This window comes from Muntiacus reevesi, chromosome 22 (genome assembly GCF_963930625.1).
Source record: "Muntiacus reevesi chromosome 22, mMunRee1.1, whole genome shotgun sequence".
NCBI classification, from domain to species: Eukaryota; Metazoa; Chordata; class Mammalia; order Artiodactyla; family Cervidae; genus Muntiacus; species Muntiacus reevesi.
The window spans coordinates 4,458,286-4,478,651 of record NC_089270.1 but is presented as its reverse complement, the minus strand read 5'-3'; the positions used below and the strand labels follow the sequence as shown (position 1 = coordinate 4,478,651).

Genomic DNA, 20,366 nt, shown 5'->3' with positions numbered 1-20,366 from the left:
AGACTGAAAGTGAAGGGCTGGAAAAAGATATTACATGCAAATAGATACCAAAAGAAAGCAGAAGTAACAATACTCATATCAGATAAAATATACTTTAAAATAAAGGCTGTGAAAAGGTACAAAGAAGGACACTCCATAATGATCAAAGGATCAATCCAAGAAGATATAACAATTATAAATATATATGCACGCAACATAGGAGCACTGCAATATGTAAGGCAAATGCTAACAAGTATGAAAGAGGAAATTAACAATAACACAATAATAGTGGGAGATTTTAATACCCCACTCATGCCTATGCATAGATCAACTAAACAGAAAATTAACAAGGATACACAAACTTTAAATGATACAATGGACCAGTGAGACCTAATTGATATCTTTAGGACATTTCACTCCAAAACAATGATTTTACCTTTTTCTCAAGGGCACACCGAACCTTCTCCAGGATAGATCACATCCTAGGCCATAAATCTAGCCTTGGTAAATTCAAAAAAATTAAAATCACTCCAAGCATCTTTTCTGACCACAATGCAGTAAGATTAGATGTTAATTACAGGAGAAAAACTATTAAAAATTCCAACATGGAGGCTGAACTACACGCTGCTGAATAAACAAAAAATTACAGAAGAAATTAAAAAAAAGAAAATATGCATAGAAATGAATGAAAATGAAAACAAAACAACCCAAAACCTATGGGACACTGTAAAAGCAGTGCTAAGGGGAAGGTTCACAGCAGTACAGGCTTACCTCAAAAACAAGAAAAAAGTCAAATAAATAAACTAACTGTACACCTAAAGCAACTAGAAAAGGAAGTAATGAAGAACCCCAGGGTTAGTAGAAGGAAAGAAATCTTAAAAATTAGGGCACAAATGAATACAAAAGAAAGAAAAGAGACCATAGCAAAAGTCAACAAAGCTAAAAGCTGATTTTTTAGGAAGATAAAAAAAATTGACAAACCATTAACCAGACTCATCATGAAACAAAGGGAGAAGATTCAAATCAACAAAATTAGAAATGAAAATGGAGAAATCACAACAGACAACACAGAAATGCAAAGGATCATAAGAGACTACTATCAGCAACTACATGCCAATAAAATGGACAGCTTTGAAGAAATGGACAAATTCTTAGAAAAGTACAACTTTCCAAAACTGAACCAGGAAGAAGTAGAAAATCTTAACAGACCACTCAGGAGCACAGAACTTGAAACTGTAAACAGAAATCTTCCAGCAAACAAAAGCCCAGGACCAGACGGCTTCACAGCCACCATCACCCTAATACCAAAACCAGACAAAATGCCACACAAAAAAGAAAGAAAGAAAACCACAGGCCAATATCACTGATGAATATAGATGTAAAAAATTCTTAACAAAATTCTAGCAAACAGAATCCAACAACATATTAAAAAGATCATACATCTTGAACCAAGCGGGCTTTATCCCAGGGACACAAGGATTCTTCAATATTAGCAAATCAATCAACGTAATACACCACATTAACAAATTGAAAGATAAAAATCATATGATTATGTCAATAGATGCAGAGAAAGCCTTTGACAAAATTCAACACCCATTTATGATAAAAACCCTCCAGTAAGCAGGAATAGGAGGAACATAACTCAACATAATAAAAGCTAGATGCAACAAATCCACAGCAAACACTTACCTCAATGGTGAAAAATTGAAAGCATTTCCCTTAAAGTTAAGAACAAGAAAAGGGTATCCACTCTCACCACTACTATTCAACATAGTTTTAGAAGTTTTGGCCAGAGCAATCAGAGCAGAAAAAGAAATAAAAGGAATTCAGAATGGAAAAGAAGAAGTAAAACTCTCAAACTTCAAACTCTGTTTGAAGATGGCAAGATCCTTTACATAGAAAACCTGAAAGACTCTACCAGAAAATTACTAGAGCTAATCAGTGAATATAGTAAAGTTGCAGAATATAAAATTAACACACAGAAATCCCTTGCATTCATATTCACTAACAATGAGAAAACAGAAAGAGAAATTAAGGAAACAATTCCATTCACCATTTCAACGAAAAAAATAAAATACTTAGGAAAATATCTACCTAAAGAAACACAGGGCCTATATATAGAAAACTATAAAACACTGATGAAGGAAATCAAAGATGACAGAAATAGATGGAGAAATAAACCAAGTTCTTGGATTGGAAGAATCAATCTAGTGAAAATGAGTATGCTACCCAAAGCAATTTATAGATCCAATGCAATCCCTATCAAGCCACCAACGGTATATTTCACAGAACTAGAACAAATGATTTCACAATTGTATGGAAATACAAAAAATCTCGAATAGCCAAAGCAATCTTGAGAAGGAAGACTGGAACTGGAGGAATCAACCTGCCTGACTTCAGGCTATACTACAAAGCTACAGTCATCAAGACAGTATGGTGCTGGCACAAAGACAGAAATATAGATCAATGGAACAAAATAGAAAGCCCAGAGACAAGTCCATGCACCTATGGACAACTTATCTTTGACAAAGGAGGCAAGAATATGCAATGGAGAAAAGACAATCTCTTTAACAAGTGGTGCTGGGAAAACTGGTCAACCACTTGTATAAGAATGAAACTAGAACACTTTCTAACACCATACACAAAAACAAACTCAAAGTGGATTAATGATCTAATTGTAAGACCAGAAACCATAAAACTCCTAGAGGAAAACATAGGCAAAACACTCTCCGATAAAAATCACAGCAGGATCCTCTATGACCCATCTCCCAGAGTAGCGGAAGCAAAAGTAAAGGTAAACAAGTGGGACCTAATTAAGCTTAAAAGTTTTTGCACAACAAAGGAAACTATAAGCAAAGTGAAAAGACCATCTTCTGAATGGGAGAAAATAATAGCAAGTGAAGCAAAGGACAATGAACTAATCTCAAAAATAGACAAGCTACTCCTGCAGCTCAATTCCAGAAAAATAAATGACCCAATCAAAAAAATGGGCCAAAGAACTAAACAGACATTTCTCCAAAGAAGACATACAATGGGTAACAAACACATGAAAAAGTGCTCAACATCACTCATTATCAGAGAAATGCAAATCAAAACCACAATGAGGTACCATCTCACACTGGTCAGAATGGTTGCTATCCAAAAGTCTACAAACAATAAATGCTGGAGAGGGTGTGGAGAAAAGGGAACCCTCTTACACTGTTGGTGGGAATGCAAAGTAGTACAGCCACTATGGAGAACAGTGTGGAGATTCTTTTAAAAAGTGGAAATAGAACTGCCATACGACCCAGCAATCCCACTGCTGGGCATACACACTGAGGAAACCAGAACTGAAACAGACACGTGTACCCCAATGTTCATCGCAGCACTGTTTATAATAGCCAGGACATGGAAGCAACCTAGATGCCCATCAGCAGACAAATGGATAAGAAAGCTGTGGTACATATACACAATGGAATATTACTCAGTCATTAAATAGAATACATTTGAATCAGTTCTAATGAGGTGGATGAAACTGAAGCCTACTATACAGAGTGAAGTAAGCCAGAAAGAAAAACACCAATACAGTATACTAATGCATATATGTGGAATTTAGAAAGATGGTAACAACAACCCTATATGCAAGACAACAAAAGAGACACAGATGTATAGAGCAGTCTTTTGGTCTCTGTTGGAGAAGGCAAGGGTGGGATGATTTGAGAGAATGGCACTGAAACGTGTGTATTATCATATGTGAAACAGATTGCCAGTCCAGGTTTGATGTATGAGACAGGGTGCCCAGGGCTGGTGCACTGGGATGACCCAGAGCGATGGGATTTGGGGTGGGTGGGGAGCGGTGGAAGGGAAGCTCAGGATGGGGAACAGATGTACACCCATGGTTGATTCATGTGAATGTATGGAAAGCCACTACAATATTGTAAAGTAATTAGCCTCCAATTTAAAAAAAAGCTGATTTGGTGGTGGTCAATTCTCTTCACTGTTGCTTGTCTGGAAAGCTTTCGATTTCTCCTTCAAATCTGAAGCAGACCCTTGATGATAGAGCATTCTTGGTTGTAGTTACTTCCCATTCACCACTTTAAATGTATCATGCCGTTCCCTTCTGGCTTACAGAGTTTCTGTTGAGAAATTAGCTGATAGGCTGATAGGCATTCCCTGATATGTTATTTATCATTTTTCCCTTGTTGTTTTTAATATTTCATCTTTGTCTTTAATTTTTGTCAGTTTGTTTTCTGTGTATCTTGGTGTGCTCCTCTTTCGGTTTATCCTACCTGGGACTCTCTCTTCTCTTATTATGGGGCCCCTATACTGCGAATTTTGGAGCATTTAATGATGTCCCAGAAGTGTCTTAGGCTGCCCTCATTTCTTTTCATTTATTTTTCTATATTCTGTTCTATGGCAGTGATTTCCACCATCCTGCCGTCCAGGTCATTTGTCCATTCTACCTCTGTTGTTCTGTGATTAATTCCTTCTAGTGTATTATTCATCGCTGTTTGTTCTTTAGCTCTTCCAGGGCTTTGGAAAACATTTCTTGTTCTTTTCCTTTGTTTTCCCAAGATCCTGCATCATCTTCACTATCATTATTCTGAATTCTTTTTCTGGAAGGATGACTATCTCCACTTCATTTAGTTGTCTTTCTGGGGTTTTATCTTGTCCCTTATTCTGGGACAAAACTTTCTGCCTTTTCATCCTGATTAACTTTCTATAATGTGGTTTTTGTTCTAGCCACTGTGGAACTGTGGTTCTTCTTGCTTTTTCTGTGTGTCCTCTGATGGAAGGGTCCAAGAGGCTTGGGTAAAGTGCCTGATGGGAGGGACTGACAGTGAGAAAATCTGGGTCTTGCTCCAGGGGGCAGATCCTTGCTCTGCTTTAATCCAATTATTTGCTGATGAGTGGGGTTCCACTCCCTCCCTGGTAGTTGTTTGGCCTGAGGTGACCAAGCACTGGGGTCTACAGGGTCTATGGTAGGGTTAATGGCGAACTCCAAGAGGACTTATGGCAAGGGGGACCTTCCAGGACTGCGGCTGTCAGTGCCTCTGTGTCTAAGTGAGCCCCGGCTGACCCAGGCCTCCTCAAGAGACCCTCCAACATTAAAAGGTAGTTTTGGTTCAGCGTCCTGTGGGGTCACTGCTCCTTTCCTGGAGGTCTTGGTGTGTGCAAGATTTTGTTTGCGTCCTCCAACACTGGAGTCTCTGTTCCCCCCATTTCTGTGCAAGTCTTATAAGCAAATGCCACTGGCTTTCAAGGTCAGATTTCCTGGGGATTCTCAGGCCAGGAGCCTTGGTTCCCCAGGCTGAGAAGCATGACATGTGGTTGAGAACCTTCACAGAAGTGGGAGGGCTTCTTTGGTATTACTGTTCCCCAGTTTGTGGAGAACATAACCCATGGCGATGGCATTTCATTTTATTGTGATTGTGCCCATCCTACATGCTCAATATACAGCATTGGACAGGTGATAGCTACAAAACCATCCTCAAGAAAAAGAGATGGAACACAGAAAATGGTTGCCTGAGGAGGTCTTACAAATAGATTAGAAAAGAAGAAAAGTGAAAGGCAAAGGAGAGATGGAAAGATATGCCCATCTGAATGCAGAGTTCATGGAAAGATACATTCTTCTGAATGCAGAGTTCCAAAGTATAGCAACGATAGCTATAACAAAGGTTTCTTAAGCAAAGAAATAGAGGAAAGCAACAGAATCAGAAAGACTAGAAGTCTCTTCAAGAAAATTGGAGATACCAGGTGAGCATTTCATGCAAAAAGACGGGCACAGTAAAGGAAAGAAATGGTAAGGAATGAGCAGAAATATAGGAGATTAAGAAGATGTGGCAAGAGTACACAGAAGAACTGGAGAAAAAAGCCGTGATGACCTGGATAACCACGATGCTGTGGTCACTCACCTAGAGCCAGACATCCTGCGTTGTGAAGTCAAATGGGCCTTAGGAGACATAGTATAAACAAAGCTAGTAGAGGTGATGGAATTCCGGCTGATCTATTTAAAATCCTAGAAGATGATGCTGTGAAAGTGCTGACTCAATAGACCAGCACATTTGGAAAACAGCAATGGCCACAAGACGGGAAAGGGTCAGCTTTCATTCCAGTCCCAAAGAAGGGTAACGCCAAAGAAAGCTGAAACTACCATCGGGTTGCTCTAATTTCACATACTAGCAAGGTAACGCTCAGAATCCTTCAAGCTACACTTCAATAGTACATGAACCGAGAACTTCCAGATATTCAACCTGGATTTAGAAAAGGCAGAGGAATCGGAGATCAAATTGCCAACATCCATTGGATCATAGAAATAGCGAGGGAATTCCAGAAGAACATCTGTACCTGCCTTGTGGATTACGCTATATCTTTTGACTGTGTGGATCATAGGAAACAGAAAACTCTTCAAGAGATGGGAATACCAGACCACCTTACCTGCCTCCTGTGAAACCTGTATGTAGGTCAAGAAGCAATCGTTAGAACCAGACATGGAACAACAAACTGGTTCCAAATTGAGAAAGGAGTACACCAAGGCTATATATTGACACCCTGTTTATTGAATTCATATGTAGAAAGCATCATGCAAAATACCAGGCTGGATGAAGCACAAGCTGGAATCAAGATTGCAGGGACAAATATCAGTAACCTTGGTACACAGATGACACCACCTTTATGGCAGAAAGTGAAGAGGAACTAAAGAGCCTCTTGATGACAATGAAAGAGGAGAGTGAAAAAGCTGGCCTAAAACTCAACATTCCAAGAACTAAGATCATGGCATTTAGTGCCAACACTTCATGGCAAATAGATGGGGAAACAATGGAAAAGAGTGACAGATTATTTTCTTTGGCTCCAAAATCACTGCTGAAGGTGACTGCAACCATGAAATTAAAAGACACTTGCTTCTTGGAATAAAAGCTATGACAAACCTAGACAGAGTATTAAAAATCAGAAACATCACTTTGCTGACAAAAGTCCATATAGCCAAACCTATGGTTTTTCCAATAGTCATGTACGGCTGAGGGAATTAGAGAAGTCTGAAGGCTGAAGAATTTGTGCTTTCTAACTGTGGTGTTGGAGAAGACTCTTGCAAGTCCCTTGGACAGCAAGGAGGTGAGACCAGTCAATCCTAAAGGAAATCAACCCTGAATGTTCTTTGGGAGGACTGATGCTGAAGCTGAAACCCCAATACTTTGGCCACCTGATGCAAAGAGCTAACTCAGGGTCTTGGAAAAGAGTTCCATCCCTGGGTTAGGAAGTTCCCCTGGAGAAGACTCCACTCCAGTATTGTTATCTGTGAGATCCCATGGATAGAGGCGCCTGGCCAGCTAAAGCCTACATGGTAGCTTACTGTGAGGGATACCAGATTGGTGATTTCTGAAGGCAAAGATTTACCTTAGGGACCAGGAACCAGTCTTAATCACTCAAGAGATTTTGTGTAGCAGTTTTATTAAAGTATGAAAAGGGACAGGGGAAGCTTCTGACATAGACATCAGAAGGGGGATGGAGAGGGCCCCCCTCTCTAGTCTAAGCAAGGGAATTGCATAGTTTTTAATTGGTCATTACAATAAATCAAAAGAATGTCTCAAAGTTGTAAAGACCTTTCTAGACCCAATCCCATAATATACATTTTAAGATAGCAGAATTTGTCAGAAGGTTTTCAGGAAGGAGATACATGTCCTAAAGCAGGATACATTATTGTTATATAGTCCTTAGTAAGGAAACATAAGGAAAATAACGTTTGTCCTTTCCTCCTTGAGAGCCTCAGTCCAGTGTCTACTCCTTGGGGACCCTGGACTTCTGATCAACCTGCCCAGAGGCAGGTTGGGAGAATTTTCTTTTTTCTTTTTGGGAGAATTATGTTGCCAAGGGCAAGGGGCATCATTTTCATTCCATAACTACTTCCTGCTGTTGAGGGGCATTGTCCCTAAATTGTTGACATAACATATTCTCCTCACCCTCATATTTAGGGTCTCTAATCCAGGGGGCCCAAGTAATAGTTAGAGGAGTTTGTGGCACTTATAGGAGCCTGGACAACCACTTGTAATTTAAAAGCTTTCAGACAGAAACAAACCCTGTTTAACAGTTTCAGATGTAAGGCAAAATAGGCATTAAACCAAGTTAAAACATAAGTCAAAATTAAAAGTTACATTATGTCCACAGTTAAGGTACAATATGTTAAATCAGTCCTTCTTAGAATTGTTTGATGTCATCAGATCAAGAAGAGTTGAAGAAAGTCTTTTTCTTGAAGCGGAGAAACCCACCATGGGAAGCTTTCAATTGATGAGGAGGTTGAAAAGTTGAAAGCGAGTCGCATAGTTAATTTTAAGGCTTCAGGATCTATGACAATATCTGTGCACAAACCTGTCTGTCATAGAGACAGGTCCTTCTTCTTAGGGGCATTTCGAGCCCTGGTTAAAGCTATGAGGAGAACTTTCAGCCAAATGTCTCATGTTTCCTGAGTTATCCTACATGGATGCCTCTTAATAATGTCACTAGCTTTTGCAACTTTTTCTGAAGATTGGGGTCTCCAGGAACAGTGTAGTGATATTCTATTACTTGAGCTTTTGACACGCCTTGACTTACAGCAGCTTTAAAGATGGAGTCATTGTCACTCTGAATTTGAGAGTTTAAGATCCCGCTTACATCATGAGAGGTCAGTACAGTAAGATTTTTTCCATTAATAAGCTTAGGAGCTTTAGGCATTAGCAAAACAATAGCATCTATTATCCTTTAAGCAATGTAGCCATAGCCTTTTTTTCAGTAACAAACAAACTAAACTCTGATCCTGTGGGTAAGCTCAAAGCGGGAGCCTGTCAGAGAGCAGTCTGAAGAGTCTAAAAAGCCTTTTGAGTTTCTGGGGGCCTAACCAGCTTGTCAGTTTGGACCTGCTGAGTCTAAGTTATAAGTTTATATAAAGGCCAGGCAAGTTCTGCATAACCCAGAATCCAAATGGGCCAGTACCCTATGATTCCTAAAAACCCTCTCTTGTCTTAAAGTCATAGGTAGGGGATGACTTAGTATAGATTTAACTCTAGAAAGTATCCTTCGAATCAGTGACTGAAAAATATTTGGCTCCTTCAGCAATTTTAGACAATAAAGTACAAGGATCAGGCACTTATTATTTGTATATCTTGAACAAGTCCAATAGGAAAAGGAGTACATTAAAGCTGTATATTTTCACCCTGCTTCTTTAACTTACATGCAAAGTACATCAAGAGAAATGCTGGGCTGGAGGAAGCACAAGCTGTAATCAAGATTGCTGGGAGAAATATCAATAACCTCTGATATGCAGATGACACCACACTTATGGCAGGAAGTGAAGACGAACTAAAGAGCCTCTTGATGAAAGTGAAAGAAGAGAGTGAAAAAGTTGGCTTAAAGCTCAACATTCAAAAAACTAAGATCATGGCATCTGGTCCCATCACTTCATTGCAAATAGATGGGGAAACAGTGAAAACAGTGGCTGATTTTATTTTTCTGGGCTCCAAAATCACTGCAGATGGTGATTGCAGCCATGAAATTTAAAGTTTCTTACTTCTTGGAAGGAAAGTTATGACAAACCTAGACAGCATATTAAAAAGCAGAGACATTACTTTGCTAACAAAGGTCCGTCTAGTCAAGGCTATGGTTTTTCCAATGGTCATGTATGGATGTGAGAGTTGGACTATAAAGAAAACTGAGCACCGAAGAATTTGTGCCTTTGAACTGTGGTGTTGGGAGAAGACTCTTGAAAGTCCCTTGGACTTCAAGGAGATCAGTCCTGGGTGTTTATTGCTAGAACTGATGCTGAAACTGAAACTCCAATACTTTGGCCACCTGACGCGAACACCTGTCTCATTTGAAAAGACCCTGATGCTGGGAAAGATTGAGGGCAGGAGGAGAAGAGGACGACAGAGGATGAGATGGTTGGATGGTATCACCAACTCAATGGACATGGGTTTGGGTGGACTCTGGGAGTTTGTAGTGGACAGGAAGGCCTGGTTTGTTGTGGTTCATGGGGTCGCAAAGAGTCAGACATGACTGAGCGACTGAACTGAACTGAACAAGTCTCCATTTATCATTTGACTTTTTTTTACACCTCAAATAGGAGTGTTGGATGGACTGTTACAGGGAATTAATAGTTCTTGTTCCTTCACATTTTTAATGGTTGGCTTTACCTTCCTTAACTTTGGACTTTGGTAGGCACTGCTTTTGATGTGGAAATGGGGCAGGGTTTTTGAGCTTGATAAAGACAGGAACAGCATTTTGTGCTCAACACAGTTTTTCCATCAGCCCACACCACTTTGAGATGTACACTTTGTTCAACTAATGGGAGAGAAAGAGCAAGCTCCATATTCATGAAAACAGAGGCCTGGACCTTGCTCAGTATATTCCTCCCCAGAAAGGGTGAAGGGGACTTCAGCACGATCAGAAACTTGTGAGAAAACAGCAGAGAGTCCCAGTTGCAGCTTAAAGGATGACTGAAATAGTAGCACATGACTCGTCCTGACCGTCCCATTGCAGTAGTGGCCTGGGAGGAAAGAGGCCCAGGGGCTTCAGTGAGCACAGAGAAATTTCCCTCGGTGTCCAAAGGAAATCGACTGATTGGCCCTTCCCAGTCATTAATACCTGGAGTCCCTCAGGGGTAATTAGGATGGGAGCTTCTGTGGGAACCCAAGGCACATTTAGTCACGATTATCTTGAGAGTCTGACCCCTCAAGCCTACACTTTAGAGGGCAGTGTCTTATCCAGTATGTTCCTCTGGAGACCAGACATAGAGCCGAAGGCAGCTTAGATGCCCGAGGGCAAACTCGCTTGATCAAACTTCTCCCAGCATTTAAGAAAAAAAAAATTTTTTTAAGGAGTGGCTCTGGAACTGCTAGCTCCCATCTGTAAGAGAGAAAACAGCGGCACCCACAGCCATGGTTTTTTCCACCAGAGACATCCTTCCCTGCTCTAGATGGGGGTGTACACAGGCTCTCCACCAAACCCTTGGGGAACTGAAATCGATGGCATCTCAAATATGGGACTTTCTGCAGTCACCCTGATTCCTGCTTCTATGGATAAAGATGTGAATAGACCAATGATTCTGGGAACAAGTCCTAATATTAGCATCTATCTCACAAGACCCTCCTTGCCTATTAGGTGGCATCCCAGCCCTGGAAAAGGCACAGGGTGCTGAGGAAGTGATGAAACTTATCTCTTTGCAGAAGGACACGGGTTTCTCTATGACACATTTGGGGCCCGGCCACAGTTCTCCTGGCAGGTGGACCCATTTGGTGCATCTGCCACGACCCCCACCCTCTTTGCCCTGGCGGGCTTCAATGCCCACGTCATCTCCAGGATCGACTACGACCTGAAGGAGGCCATGCAGAAAGGCCAGGTGAGTGGTGAGCCGCATCTAGTCATCCACTTTCTCACCATCAGAACTGAAAAAAACTGAAAAACTGAAAAAGTTATCGTGATGAGCTCCCTGTGTCTGGGGGCATTCAAGGCAGAGACAGCCCAGCTGGCAGACCCTGACAAAGAGTCCTGCCCTGAGGAGGGTCAGTTGAAAGTGCAGGGGCCAATTCCTCCACCAGTATGGTTTTGTGAGGTCAGTGGGAATCTAGAGCAGGGGGCAGCAGAGGGGGATCTTGACCATGAACCACTGAGAGGAGCGGGTGTGAGCGGCTAGGAGACTCGGGTCAGATCTGGAGAGGGGAGCCGGCAGCCGCGTCACCCCTGGGCCTCACTCTGTTCCCTCCGGGTCTGCAGCAGCTACAGTTCGTGTGGCGAGGGTCCAGATCCCTGTCGGCACAGCAGGAAATCTTCACACACGTCCTGGACCAGTTTGGCTACTGCTCGTGAGCACCTGCCTCGGGCCAGTCCCCGTCCCAGCACCATCCCTCGACCAGCTTAGCCATGCCCCTCATGGCCAGCCCTGAGGGCACGCACTGAGCACCCATCTTACAGAAAGAACAGCTGAGGCCTGGACACCCAGCCAAGGTCCCGCGGTAGCAGTCGAGGGGCAGTTGGAGCAACTCAGGCAATTGAGTCGAGGCTTCCGAGTTCTGGCATCAGCCCTCCTGTGGGCTGTCTGGTGGGGGACCCTGCATCCAGTCCCCTCTGCCCTCTGTTCCTCGAGGCCGTGGGTGGGGGCTGAGCCCTCATGAACAGGGGAGGTGGGATGAAGCGGCAACTGAGAGAAGAGGCAAGGGGGGCTCACTAGCAGGTTCTGGGTGCCGTGTAGGATCAGAGTGAGGTGCCCAAGTGGCCACAGGGCTCACGCGGGGGCGTCTTCTGTCCACGCCGCTCTCTGCTGCCCACCACTGCTCTACCCAGTCCCTGATGGAGACAGAGGCCCCGATGCACCACTGCCCTGCCCAGCCCCTGATGGAGACAGAGGCCCCAATGCTCCACTGCCCTGCCCAGCCCCTGATGGAGACAGAGGCCCCGATGCACCACTGCCCTGCCCAGCCCCTGATGGAGACAGAGGCCCGATGCTCTGGCCTCCCTGAGCCTGCCTGCCTCCCAGACATTGTGCTGCTGCCCTTTGCAGGGCTGGGCCCCCTAACGCTCCTCTCTCTCTCTCAGAGAGGGATTTAACTGGGATGGCGAAGCCATCTTCCCAGGTACACCCCTGAATGGCATGTACCTCCAAATGCAAATCCCTGTCACTGAGGACAGCATCCCAAACTTCACCAGTCTCCTGTTGAACAATGTGTTGACTCGAGCCTCCTGGTTCCGGACACCGCACGTCCTCTGGCCCTGGGTAAGTTGCGGTCCCAGGCCCTGGTTCCTCAGCTCTGCGCAGGGACTGCTCTCTTCGGTCTGACCCCAGCACTTGGGTCCACCCAGGATTGTGTGTCCAGCTCTAACTATTCCAGTGTCCATCCAGGTGGTGGGACTTCCCAGCCCCGGCTCAGTCCTCCTTCCCCGCACCCTGAGTCCTCACCCAGTCTACCAGCTCCTCCCCCACCCTGGATCACCCCCAAACTCTCCGCCTCGGATGCATCCCCTCCCCCACGCAGGTTCCCGCTCCTCCCCAGCTCGCCCCTCCTTTCCCCTTCTCAGTGCTGGAAGCAGAGGCCTCGGCCTGAATCCTGGCACCTAACTCAGGGCCTGTGAGACTCTGAACACTCTGAGCCTCACTTTCCTCATCTGTGAAATGGGGATGATGACAGGACCTGTTCCATTGGCCGGATTTGTCTTATAATGAAAGACACCCCCAGGGGACAGTGCCTGACACCCAGTCACCATTGTGGTCACAGCCAAACTTGATGGAGCACCTGCTGTGCTCCCGGAGGAGAGAGCTAGTGAGCTACGTGGGGGGCTTCGGGGCCCGCCAGGGGGGAGGGGCGTGGTCGTGGGGATAAGAGGAGCACTCCCTGGGCAGGCTGGGCTCTGCACCCAGAAGGGCTGGGCATTGCTTCTGTCCCCTGGCTGCAGGGATGTGACAGGGAGTTCCTCAATGCCTCGCTGCAATTCGCCAACATGGACATTATAATGGAATACATCAACAGTCACGCCTCGGAGTTCAATTTCTCCATGGAGTACGCCACGCTAGGCGACTACTTCCGGGCTGTGCACTCTGACCAAGTCGCCTGGCAGGTCCGAGACCACCACGACTTCCTGCCCTATTCCTCGGGTAGGAGTCTCTGGAGTTGAGGGGGGATTCGGTGCCAGAGAGAGGCCACCAAAGCAGTGACAGGCGGTTTCCCAGGCTGCTCACAGGGTGAGCCCACAGGGCCGCTGGGTCACAGGCAGCCCAACCTCACCCGCCTGCCCCGCGTAGATCGCCTGGGGTGGGGACAGAGGATAGGCGGGCTCAGTGTTGTCCACTGTTCCTTCCCCGGTTCCCTCCTTACACAAGAGAGGCTTGAGTGATGTCCAGAGGCAGTCTTGGTTTCCGGTGGGGCACTGGTGGGGGTAGGTGATGCCTCTTGGGAACGTCATCATGCCGTGACCTTTGTGTCCAGAGTGAGGAGAGTGGTTTCAGGGATCTCAGCTCCCATTGGCCATGCCAGCCCACCCCCATGGACAACCAGGGGGACCCGCTCAAAGGCATGCCTCTCCAGACCCTGATTTTCCTCAGAGACACAGAGGGGCGGCCAGCACTCCAGCCCTTCCATTCTGTGTCCTGACCTCCTGGCCTCATCCCTCTACCTCTTCCTCTGAAGTCCTCCAGGACCCTTCCCCACAGGGCATCCCAGGGACCCAGGTGCACACTGGGATTCTTGTCCTCGTCACACTCCTTCAGCACTCAGGCTCTTCAGACCTGCCCCAGCCCAGCCTGACCCTGCCAACTGCCCAGGCCTTCCAGGGATCACATACTACTGCTGACCTGGCTGGACCAGAAACCCTGAAATCACCCCTGGCCTAGGCTGTGTCCCTGGGGACCCAGGCAGATCCATCTCTGATCTCACCTTCCTCAGCATTTCCCAGGTGGGGATCAGGGGCCTCCGTGGGCATGCCCTCCCACCAACTCCTGGCCTTTTGCTCCTAGACATGCATCATGCCTGGACTGGATTTTATGCTTCCCGAAGCGGGCTCAAGGCGCTGGCGAGGCGAGCCAGCGCTCTGCTGTATGCCGGGGAGTCCATGTTCACACGCCACGTGCTGTTGGCTCCGCACCCACACCTGGACCCGGCCTGGGGCCTGCAGCAGCTCCAGCAGCTCCGCTGGGCGGTCTCCGAGGTAACAGAATGCCTCCCAGAGAAAGGACAGGATTGGACCCTCCTGGGCTGTGTGCTTCCCCACCCCGACCCCCCCAGGCCAGCACTCCTCCCTGTCCCTGGTCCCTACATGTCCCTTTTACAGATGAGAACACTGAGGTCGCCTGGGTCACAAGACCATGCATGATGAAGCTGCCCCAAGGCTAGGACCATGACCTGCCAAGACTTAGAGCCAGACGGCCCCAGAGTGGAAAGGGCAATGTGGAGCGGCATTGGTGTCCAGCTCTCCTGGCTGGTTCAGATCCCAGCTCAGCTCAGTGACCTGAGGCTACTGACTCTCCCTCTCTGAGCTCTCATTTCCTCCTTGGAAAGTGAGACCCATCTGCTGACTCAGCACATTGATGGGACAGTTGAATGTTTTCATACTCATAAGGTGGTGGGCTCTGTGGCTGACACAAACGAAGTTGCTCATGAATCTGCATCTTACTTGTTCCCCACTGTGCAGAAGGGAAAAATGAGACCCAAGATCTCTTATAACTTGTCTCCTCTCCAGTCAGAAATGGGCCACATGGCCCATGACATCCTTAGTCACTAAAGGGAATTGCTGGCAGGACCACTCATTGTGCAGTGTGAGATGGGATTGACCTTACATCCATCAGGGTGGGTGGACACGTGGCTTCACCTCACGGGGACTCAAGTTTCCCTTCTAGGAAGAGGAGGTCATCCACCCTACATGGTGCAGTCAAGTACCAGGCCATGTGTGGGGCTTCTCTGGAGCAGGCTATCAGCACTTCTGGGATGACTGGGTCACAGAGGGAAGCTGGGCAGGGTCCTTTCCAGAGGTCTGTTTTCTGTCCAGGGTCAGGGACACAGGTTATGTGTTTTCCCAAGGTCAACAACAGTTGGACAAGATCATCAGCCTCTCTGACCTCAGTTTTCTCTTCTGTAAAATGGGAGGAACCCCCAAGTCTCCAACCGCACCTGCTGAGAGGGAAGGGGAGTCAGGGCCCAGTGGGTGTGAGGACAGCAGGTGCTGAGCAGAGTCCGGCCTGACCCCACTCTTGTCCTGCTCCTGCGGGGGCCCAGGTCCAGCACCACGATGCCATCACTGGGACTCATGTCCCAACTGTGGGTGACATGTTTGTGGAGCACCTGAGCACCGGCATGCAAGGGGTGCACACGCTGATGGCCTCCATCATCCAGGACAGGTCTCCAGCCCAGTCAGGTAAGCGAGGCCCCCGGGGGCACAGTGGGCTATGGAGGGTGTCCACCCCAGTCTGAGAAGAGAGCCCGAGGGTCAGGGGATGGACTGGGACACCTGAACGTCAGACTTGAGTCCCGTCCAGGGGAGGCTCTCATTTCAGTGTGAACTGGGCAGGTGTCTTCACTTCACTGAGCCGTTTCCACTCTGTGATTCAGCAAAGGCTGACATGCCAACTAGAGGCAGGAATAAATGCTAACGCAGTCTGGATGTTGCCAAGCACACTGCTCGCACAATTTAGTGCAGCACCTCACATCTCTGAAAAGCTGGAAGTGTCACTGTCCTCACTTCATAGCTGAGGACACACACAGAAGGCAGAGGTCATGGACCTGAGCAGGGTCACACAGGAAGGATTAGGGCCAGGAGTCCTGTGCTGCCCAGCTCTGCAGACAGTGCACGTGTTCTTTTGACTTTGCGGGTTTCACAGGTAGAGGATGAGTGGTCACCCCGTTTGCCTGGAGTTGATGGGCTTCACCCCTGCAAATCCTGGGCCATCAGAGATAGGTGCTCTCCCTGCAGGAGTATGTGGCCCGCCCACCTTCCCAGGGCCCATGCTCACCCTCTGTCACTGTGCCCTCCCCTCCCCGGCCCTCCTCACCCCTCCCCGCTCCGCCCTCCCCGCCCCTCCCCTCCTCAGCTCTGACCTCCGATCTGCGTCTGTGTATAGTCCCATCCTACCTTCAGACTCTGGAAGGGCCCTGGGGTCAGGGGTGCAGCAGACTGGAATCTTGTCCACGGGGACTGGGGTCAGGAGGGAATGACGGTCATAGAAATGGAGGTAGAACTGGGTCCTTCCAGTATCTGGTGAGGCCAGTCATTCCCATGAGCTCATGCGGGCAGCTCCCCAAGCAAGGGGCAGGTGGAGAGCCCAGGAAGGCATCCAGCCACGGGCACTGCCTGGGCAGAAGCCAGAGACTGGACAGTGTGTGCCGTGTCCAGGGATGCGGGAGTCATCAGACGTGGTCATAGCCTGGGGCACGTGGGGTGGGTAAGGAGCAGAAAGAGAATCCAGGTTCATATCAAAGAGGCCTCCAGGGCTGACCTTGGTGACTGATCATGACCCTTCAAGCTCCAGAGAATTCTGTCTGTACATTGCCAAGCGCTCAAGTTTTGGAGGCAGGCCTTAGTACCTGGGTCACCTTGGACCCCTAATCCTTCACTCTGGACCTCAGTCTTCTCAGCAGTAAAGTGGGCTAACAAGGAGAGATGAGTGAGGAGCTCAAGGACCCTCATCTTTAGGGGCATGCTCCCCCACCCCGCCTGGGAACCAAGACCCGGCTTGAACAGATGAGGAAGGGGTTGGATGTCAGAGCCCATGTGTCTGCTGTCCTTCCCCCTGGACTCTGCAGGGCTGCTCTCACCTGCCTCAGTTTCCCTTGTTCCGAGGGGCACCAGGGGTGAGGTGTGGGTAAGGTGGCAGCAGTAGAGCCTGTTCTCTGTCTGCAGGCCCAGAGCCTCAGGGGCGCTTTGCGGTGGTCTACAACCCGCTGGCCTGGACAATCACCACCATCATCACCCTGACTGTGGACTTCCCCAGTGTCAGCATCACAGATGAGTCAGGCCGCCCCGTGCCTGCACAGGTAAGGGGGACATCCTGTCTAAGGTGCATGCCTTGTTGCTGCCCCTGCTCTGGGCTGGGTCCCCAGAAGTGGGCATCTAAAGGGAACATGTGACAGGCTGCCCTCACTGTGAGGAGAGTGTCATAGGGGTGAGTCACCATCAGGGTCAGTGGATCCACCCAGGGGCCTGACCCTGGGCTTTGGGCATCTGAGTTGACCAGAATCCACCTGTGATATAGAGCCACAAGAGACATGGGTTCGATACCTGGTCGGCAATATGCAGTGCGTGAGCACACGGTAACCCACTCCAGTATTCTCGAGTGGAGAATCCCATGGGCATAGAGCCTGGTGGGCTACAGTCGATGGAGTCACAAAGAGTCAGACAACCTTGAGGCGACTTGGTGTATATGTATACATAACTCTGTAAATTTCTACGTCTCATGGGGAAGCCAGCAATAGTCTTCATTGTGCATCTTTATGGAGGTGCTGTCTTAGAGGCAGGCCCCAGCTATGACACCCACATCCTGTGTGGTCCCTCCTCATCTCCTTCCCAGACCTGGAGCTAGACTTGATTATGGAGGTGACCCTACTGTTACCAAGCCAGCACTTCCTTGGGGAGATGGACCGAGTAATGCCATCAGTCAGCCATTCAGCAAACACCCCTGAAAGCCTGGACTGGGCTTGGTCCCAGATGAGTGCTCCTCCCTGGACTCGGGGGCCGTCCTGGGATTCAAGGAGCAGGCACAGGAATGGACAGTTAAGGTGTGGGGTGATGACCAGGCAGTCAGGGCAGTGATCCTTAGCTGAGACAGAGGAGGAAGACTCCTCTATGTCAGGGTCAGGGCAGAGAAGGGTGTTGGGTAGAGTAGACCCAACATGCAACATCCCCCTTCCCCACCCAGAGGCACCACCCACTGAGCCTAAACGCTCTTAAATACTACTGAACGCCTAGTATGTGTCAGGCGTTACTCTAGGCACTGGAGAAACTTTAATGACCAAGCAGACAAAAGTCCCTGCACTTAGGGGGCTCCTATTCCAGTGGGGGATCCAGGCAAGAAGAAAATAAGAAAGTGTAAGAGTCACAGATGACAACTGTGGTGGAGGAAAACATCAGGACATGTTAGGGGTGTGGAGTGGAGACTGGTGTCTGCTTTAGTCTAGAAAAGACCAGGCTGGAGGCTGTGAGCAGCCACATGGGTTTGCTCATGGCCCCCCAAGTCCTCCCACAAGACCCAAAAGAGGCACTTGCTCCCTAGAGCGTGGAGGACCCCTGCATGGACCCAGTGTCCTCACCCAACTCCCTCCCCTGAATCAGATGACGTGCAGATGGAGACGGGCCTGCAGGGTGACCTGGAAGCCTCCATCCTCGGGGAAACTGGAGGATTAAGAGACAAGGGAGCCCCCTTCAAAGAGGTCGAGGGAACAGTGTGAGCAAAGGCTCAGAGGCAGGAACAGGAGGACACGTGTGAGGAGGGCAGGTGGTTTGCAGCCCTGGTGGAGAAGGAGAAAGGAGACTGGTTGAGCAGGGTGGATCCAGGAGGGGCTCACAAAGCACCCCAGTGATGGATGACCACTGTCTCCGTGGAGAGCAAGCACTCCATCCACCAGGTGTGTAAGCCCAGGGTTTCCAAGGAGACTGAGGCATCTTCCATCTCTGACATCCATCATTCATCCTGTTCTTCGGGTCTTGCAGGTCCAGCGCTCGAAGGAGACGCCCTCTGCCTATGACCTGCACGTGCTGACCACGATCCCAGGACTCAGTTACCGGCACTACAGCATCCGGCCCAGAAGAAGTTCCCAGGAGGGCACTGGGGAGCCTGAGCCCTCTGTGGCCAAAACCATGCAGTTTGGAGGCAGACTCAGGACACGTGGCGGGCAGGTGGGCCAGAGCCTGGTGCCTGTGGTGAATGACTGCTACATCGTCTTCCTGGACCTGGACACCAACCTGATGCACAGCATCTGGGAGAGGTGAGGTGCAGTCGTTGCTGCCTCTGAGGCCAGGAGGACCCTGGACCTGGGCAGGTAATGCCCTACCTGGGTCTCCATTTCCTCAGCTGCAGGGCAAGGGTGTGATGGTGATGAAGCTCCCTGAAGTGCATTAGGCTGTATTTCTAAGTGTGTATGTCTAGGTCAGGCCACAGAAGTAGGCAGGACCTACAGGATCCAGCAGAGGTGGTCAGTGAAGAGTGTGGGGAGCAGCAGAAATGGGGTGCAGCCCCAGAACATTCTGAGTCTCCCTGGTCAGGCTGGGAAATGTGCAGTGAGCACTGTGGGCTCAGGCTCCATCATCGCTCAGGCCCCACGCATCTTTCACATGCATCAAGCCCTGGTGACTCGAACCTCCTTGCTGTCTCTCCGGATTGGCCTACATGGACGTATCATGCAATGAAATTATACCATATGGGGTCCTTGGCAGACTGCCTTCTTTCACTTCTCATCATGTTTCCAACTTTCATTCATGTGGCAGGGTGAATGAGACCCTTCATTCTTCTTGTAGACTCTATAATATTCGTTGTACAGATACACCACTTTTGTTCTGTAGAAGTGGTTTCCATTCATCCCTGGTTCCAAGCTGGTGTCTCCATAGAGGATCTGTGAGCCTGGTTCCAGCATGAGGATGACATGTTTTCTGTGATGATGACACTGTTTTCTCTTTCCTCTCTCTGCAGGCGGAGTAACCAAAAGGTATACATGACCCAGCAGTTCATGGAGTATCATGCAAACAGTGATGTCTGGAAACTGCCCGTTTCAGACAATTATGTGTTTGCACCCAATGGTAGAGCAGAGCCCGCGTGGGAGGCTGTGAGGATGGAGATCGTGGCAGGGCCTCTGGTGACTGAGATCCGGCAGGACTTCTACAGGTGAGGGGGGCCCCCTGGCTGTGCTCAGCACGTGGAGGTGCTCACAGGCAGGTGACTGAGGCAATGGGGGCCCGTCCTTGCTTCAGAC

General features: G+C 48.2%; 1 protein-coding gene across 1 annotated transcript in view; it reads left to right on the top strand.

Annotated features, from left to right (window-relative positions):
* Nucleotides 1-20,366, top strand: part of LOC136152783 (epididymis-specific alpha-mannosidase-like) — a 38,288-nt gene that overhangs the window by 7,789 nt on the left and 10,133 nt on the right. The window contains 10 exon segments of the mRNA XM_065914168.1: nucleotides 11,151-11,323; nucleotides 11,698-11,807; nucleotides 12,517-12,694; nucleotides 13,372-13,570; nucleotides 14,429-14,619; nucleotides 15,684-15,822; nucleotides 16,782-16,807; nucleotides 17,313-17,438; nucleotides 19,111-19,385; nucleotides 20,087-20,278. Coding sequence (XP_065770240.1) covers nucleotides 11,151-11,323; nucleotides 11,698-11,807; nucleotides 12,517-12,694; nucleotides 13,372-13,570; nucleotides 14,429-14,619; nucleotides 15,684-15,822; nucleotides 16,782-16,807; nucleotides 17,313-17,438; nucleotides 19,111-19,385; nucleotides 20,087-20,278 — 1,609 coding nt within the window.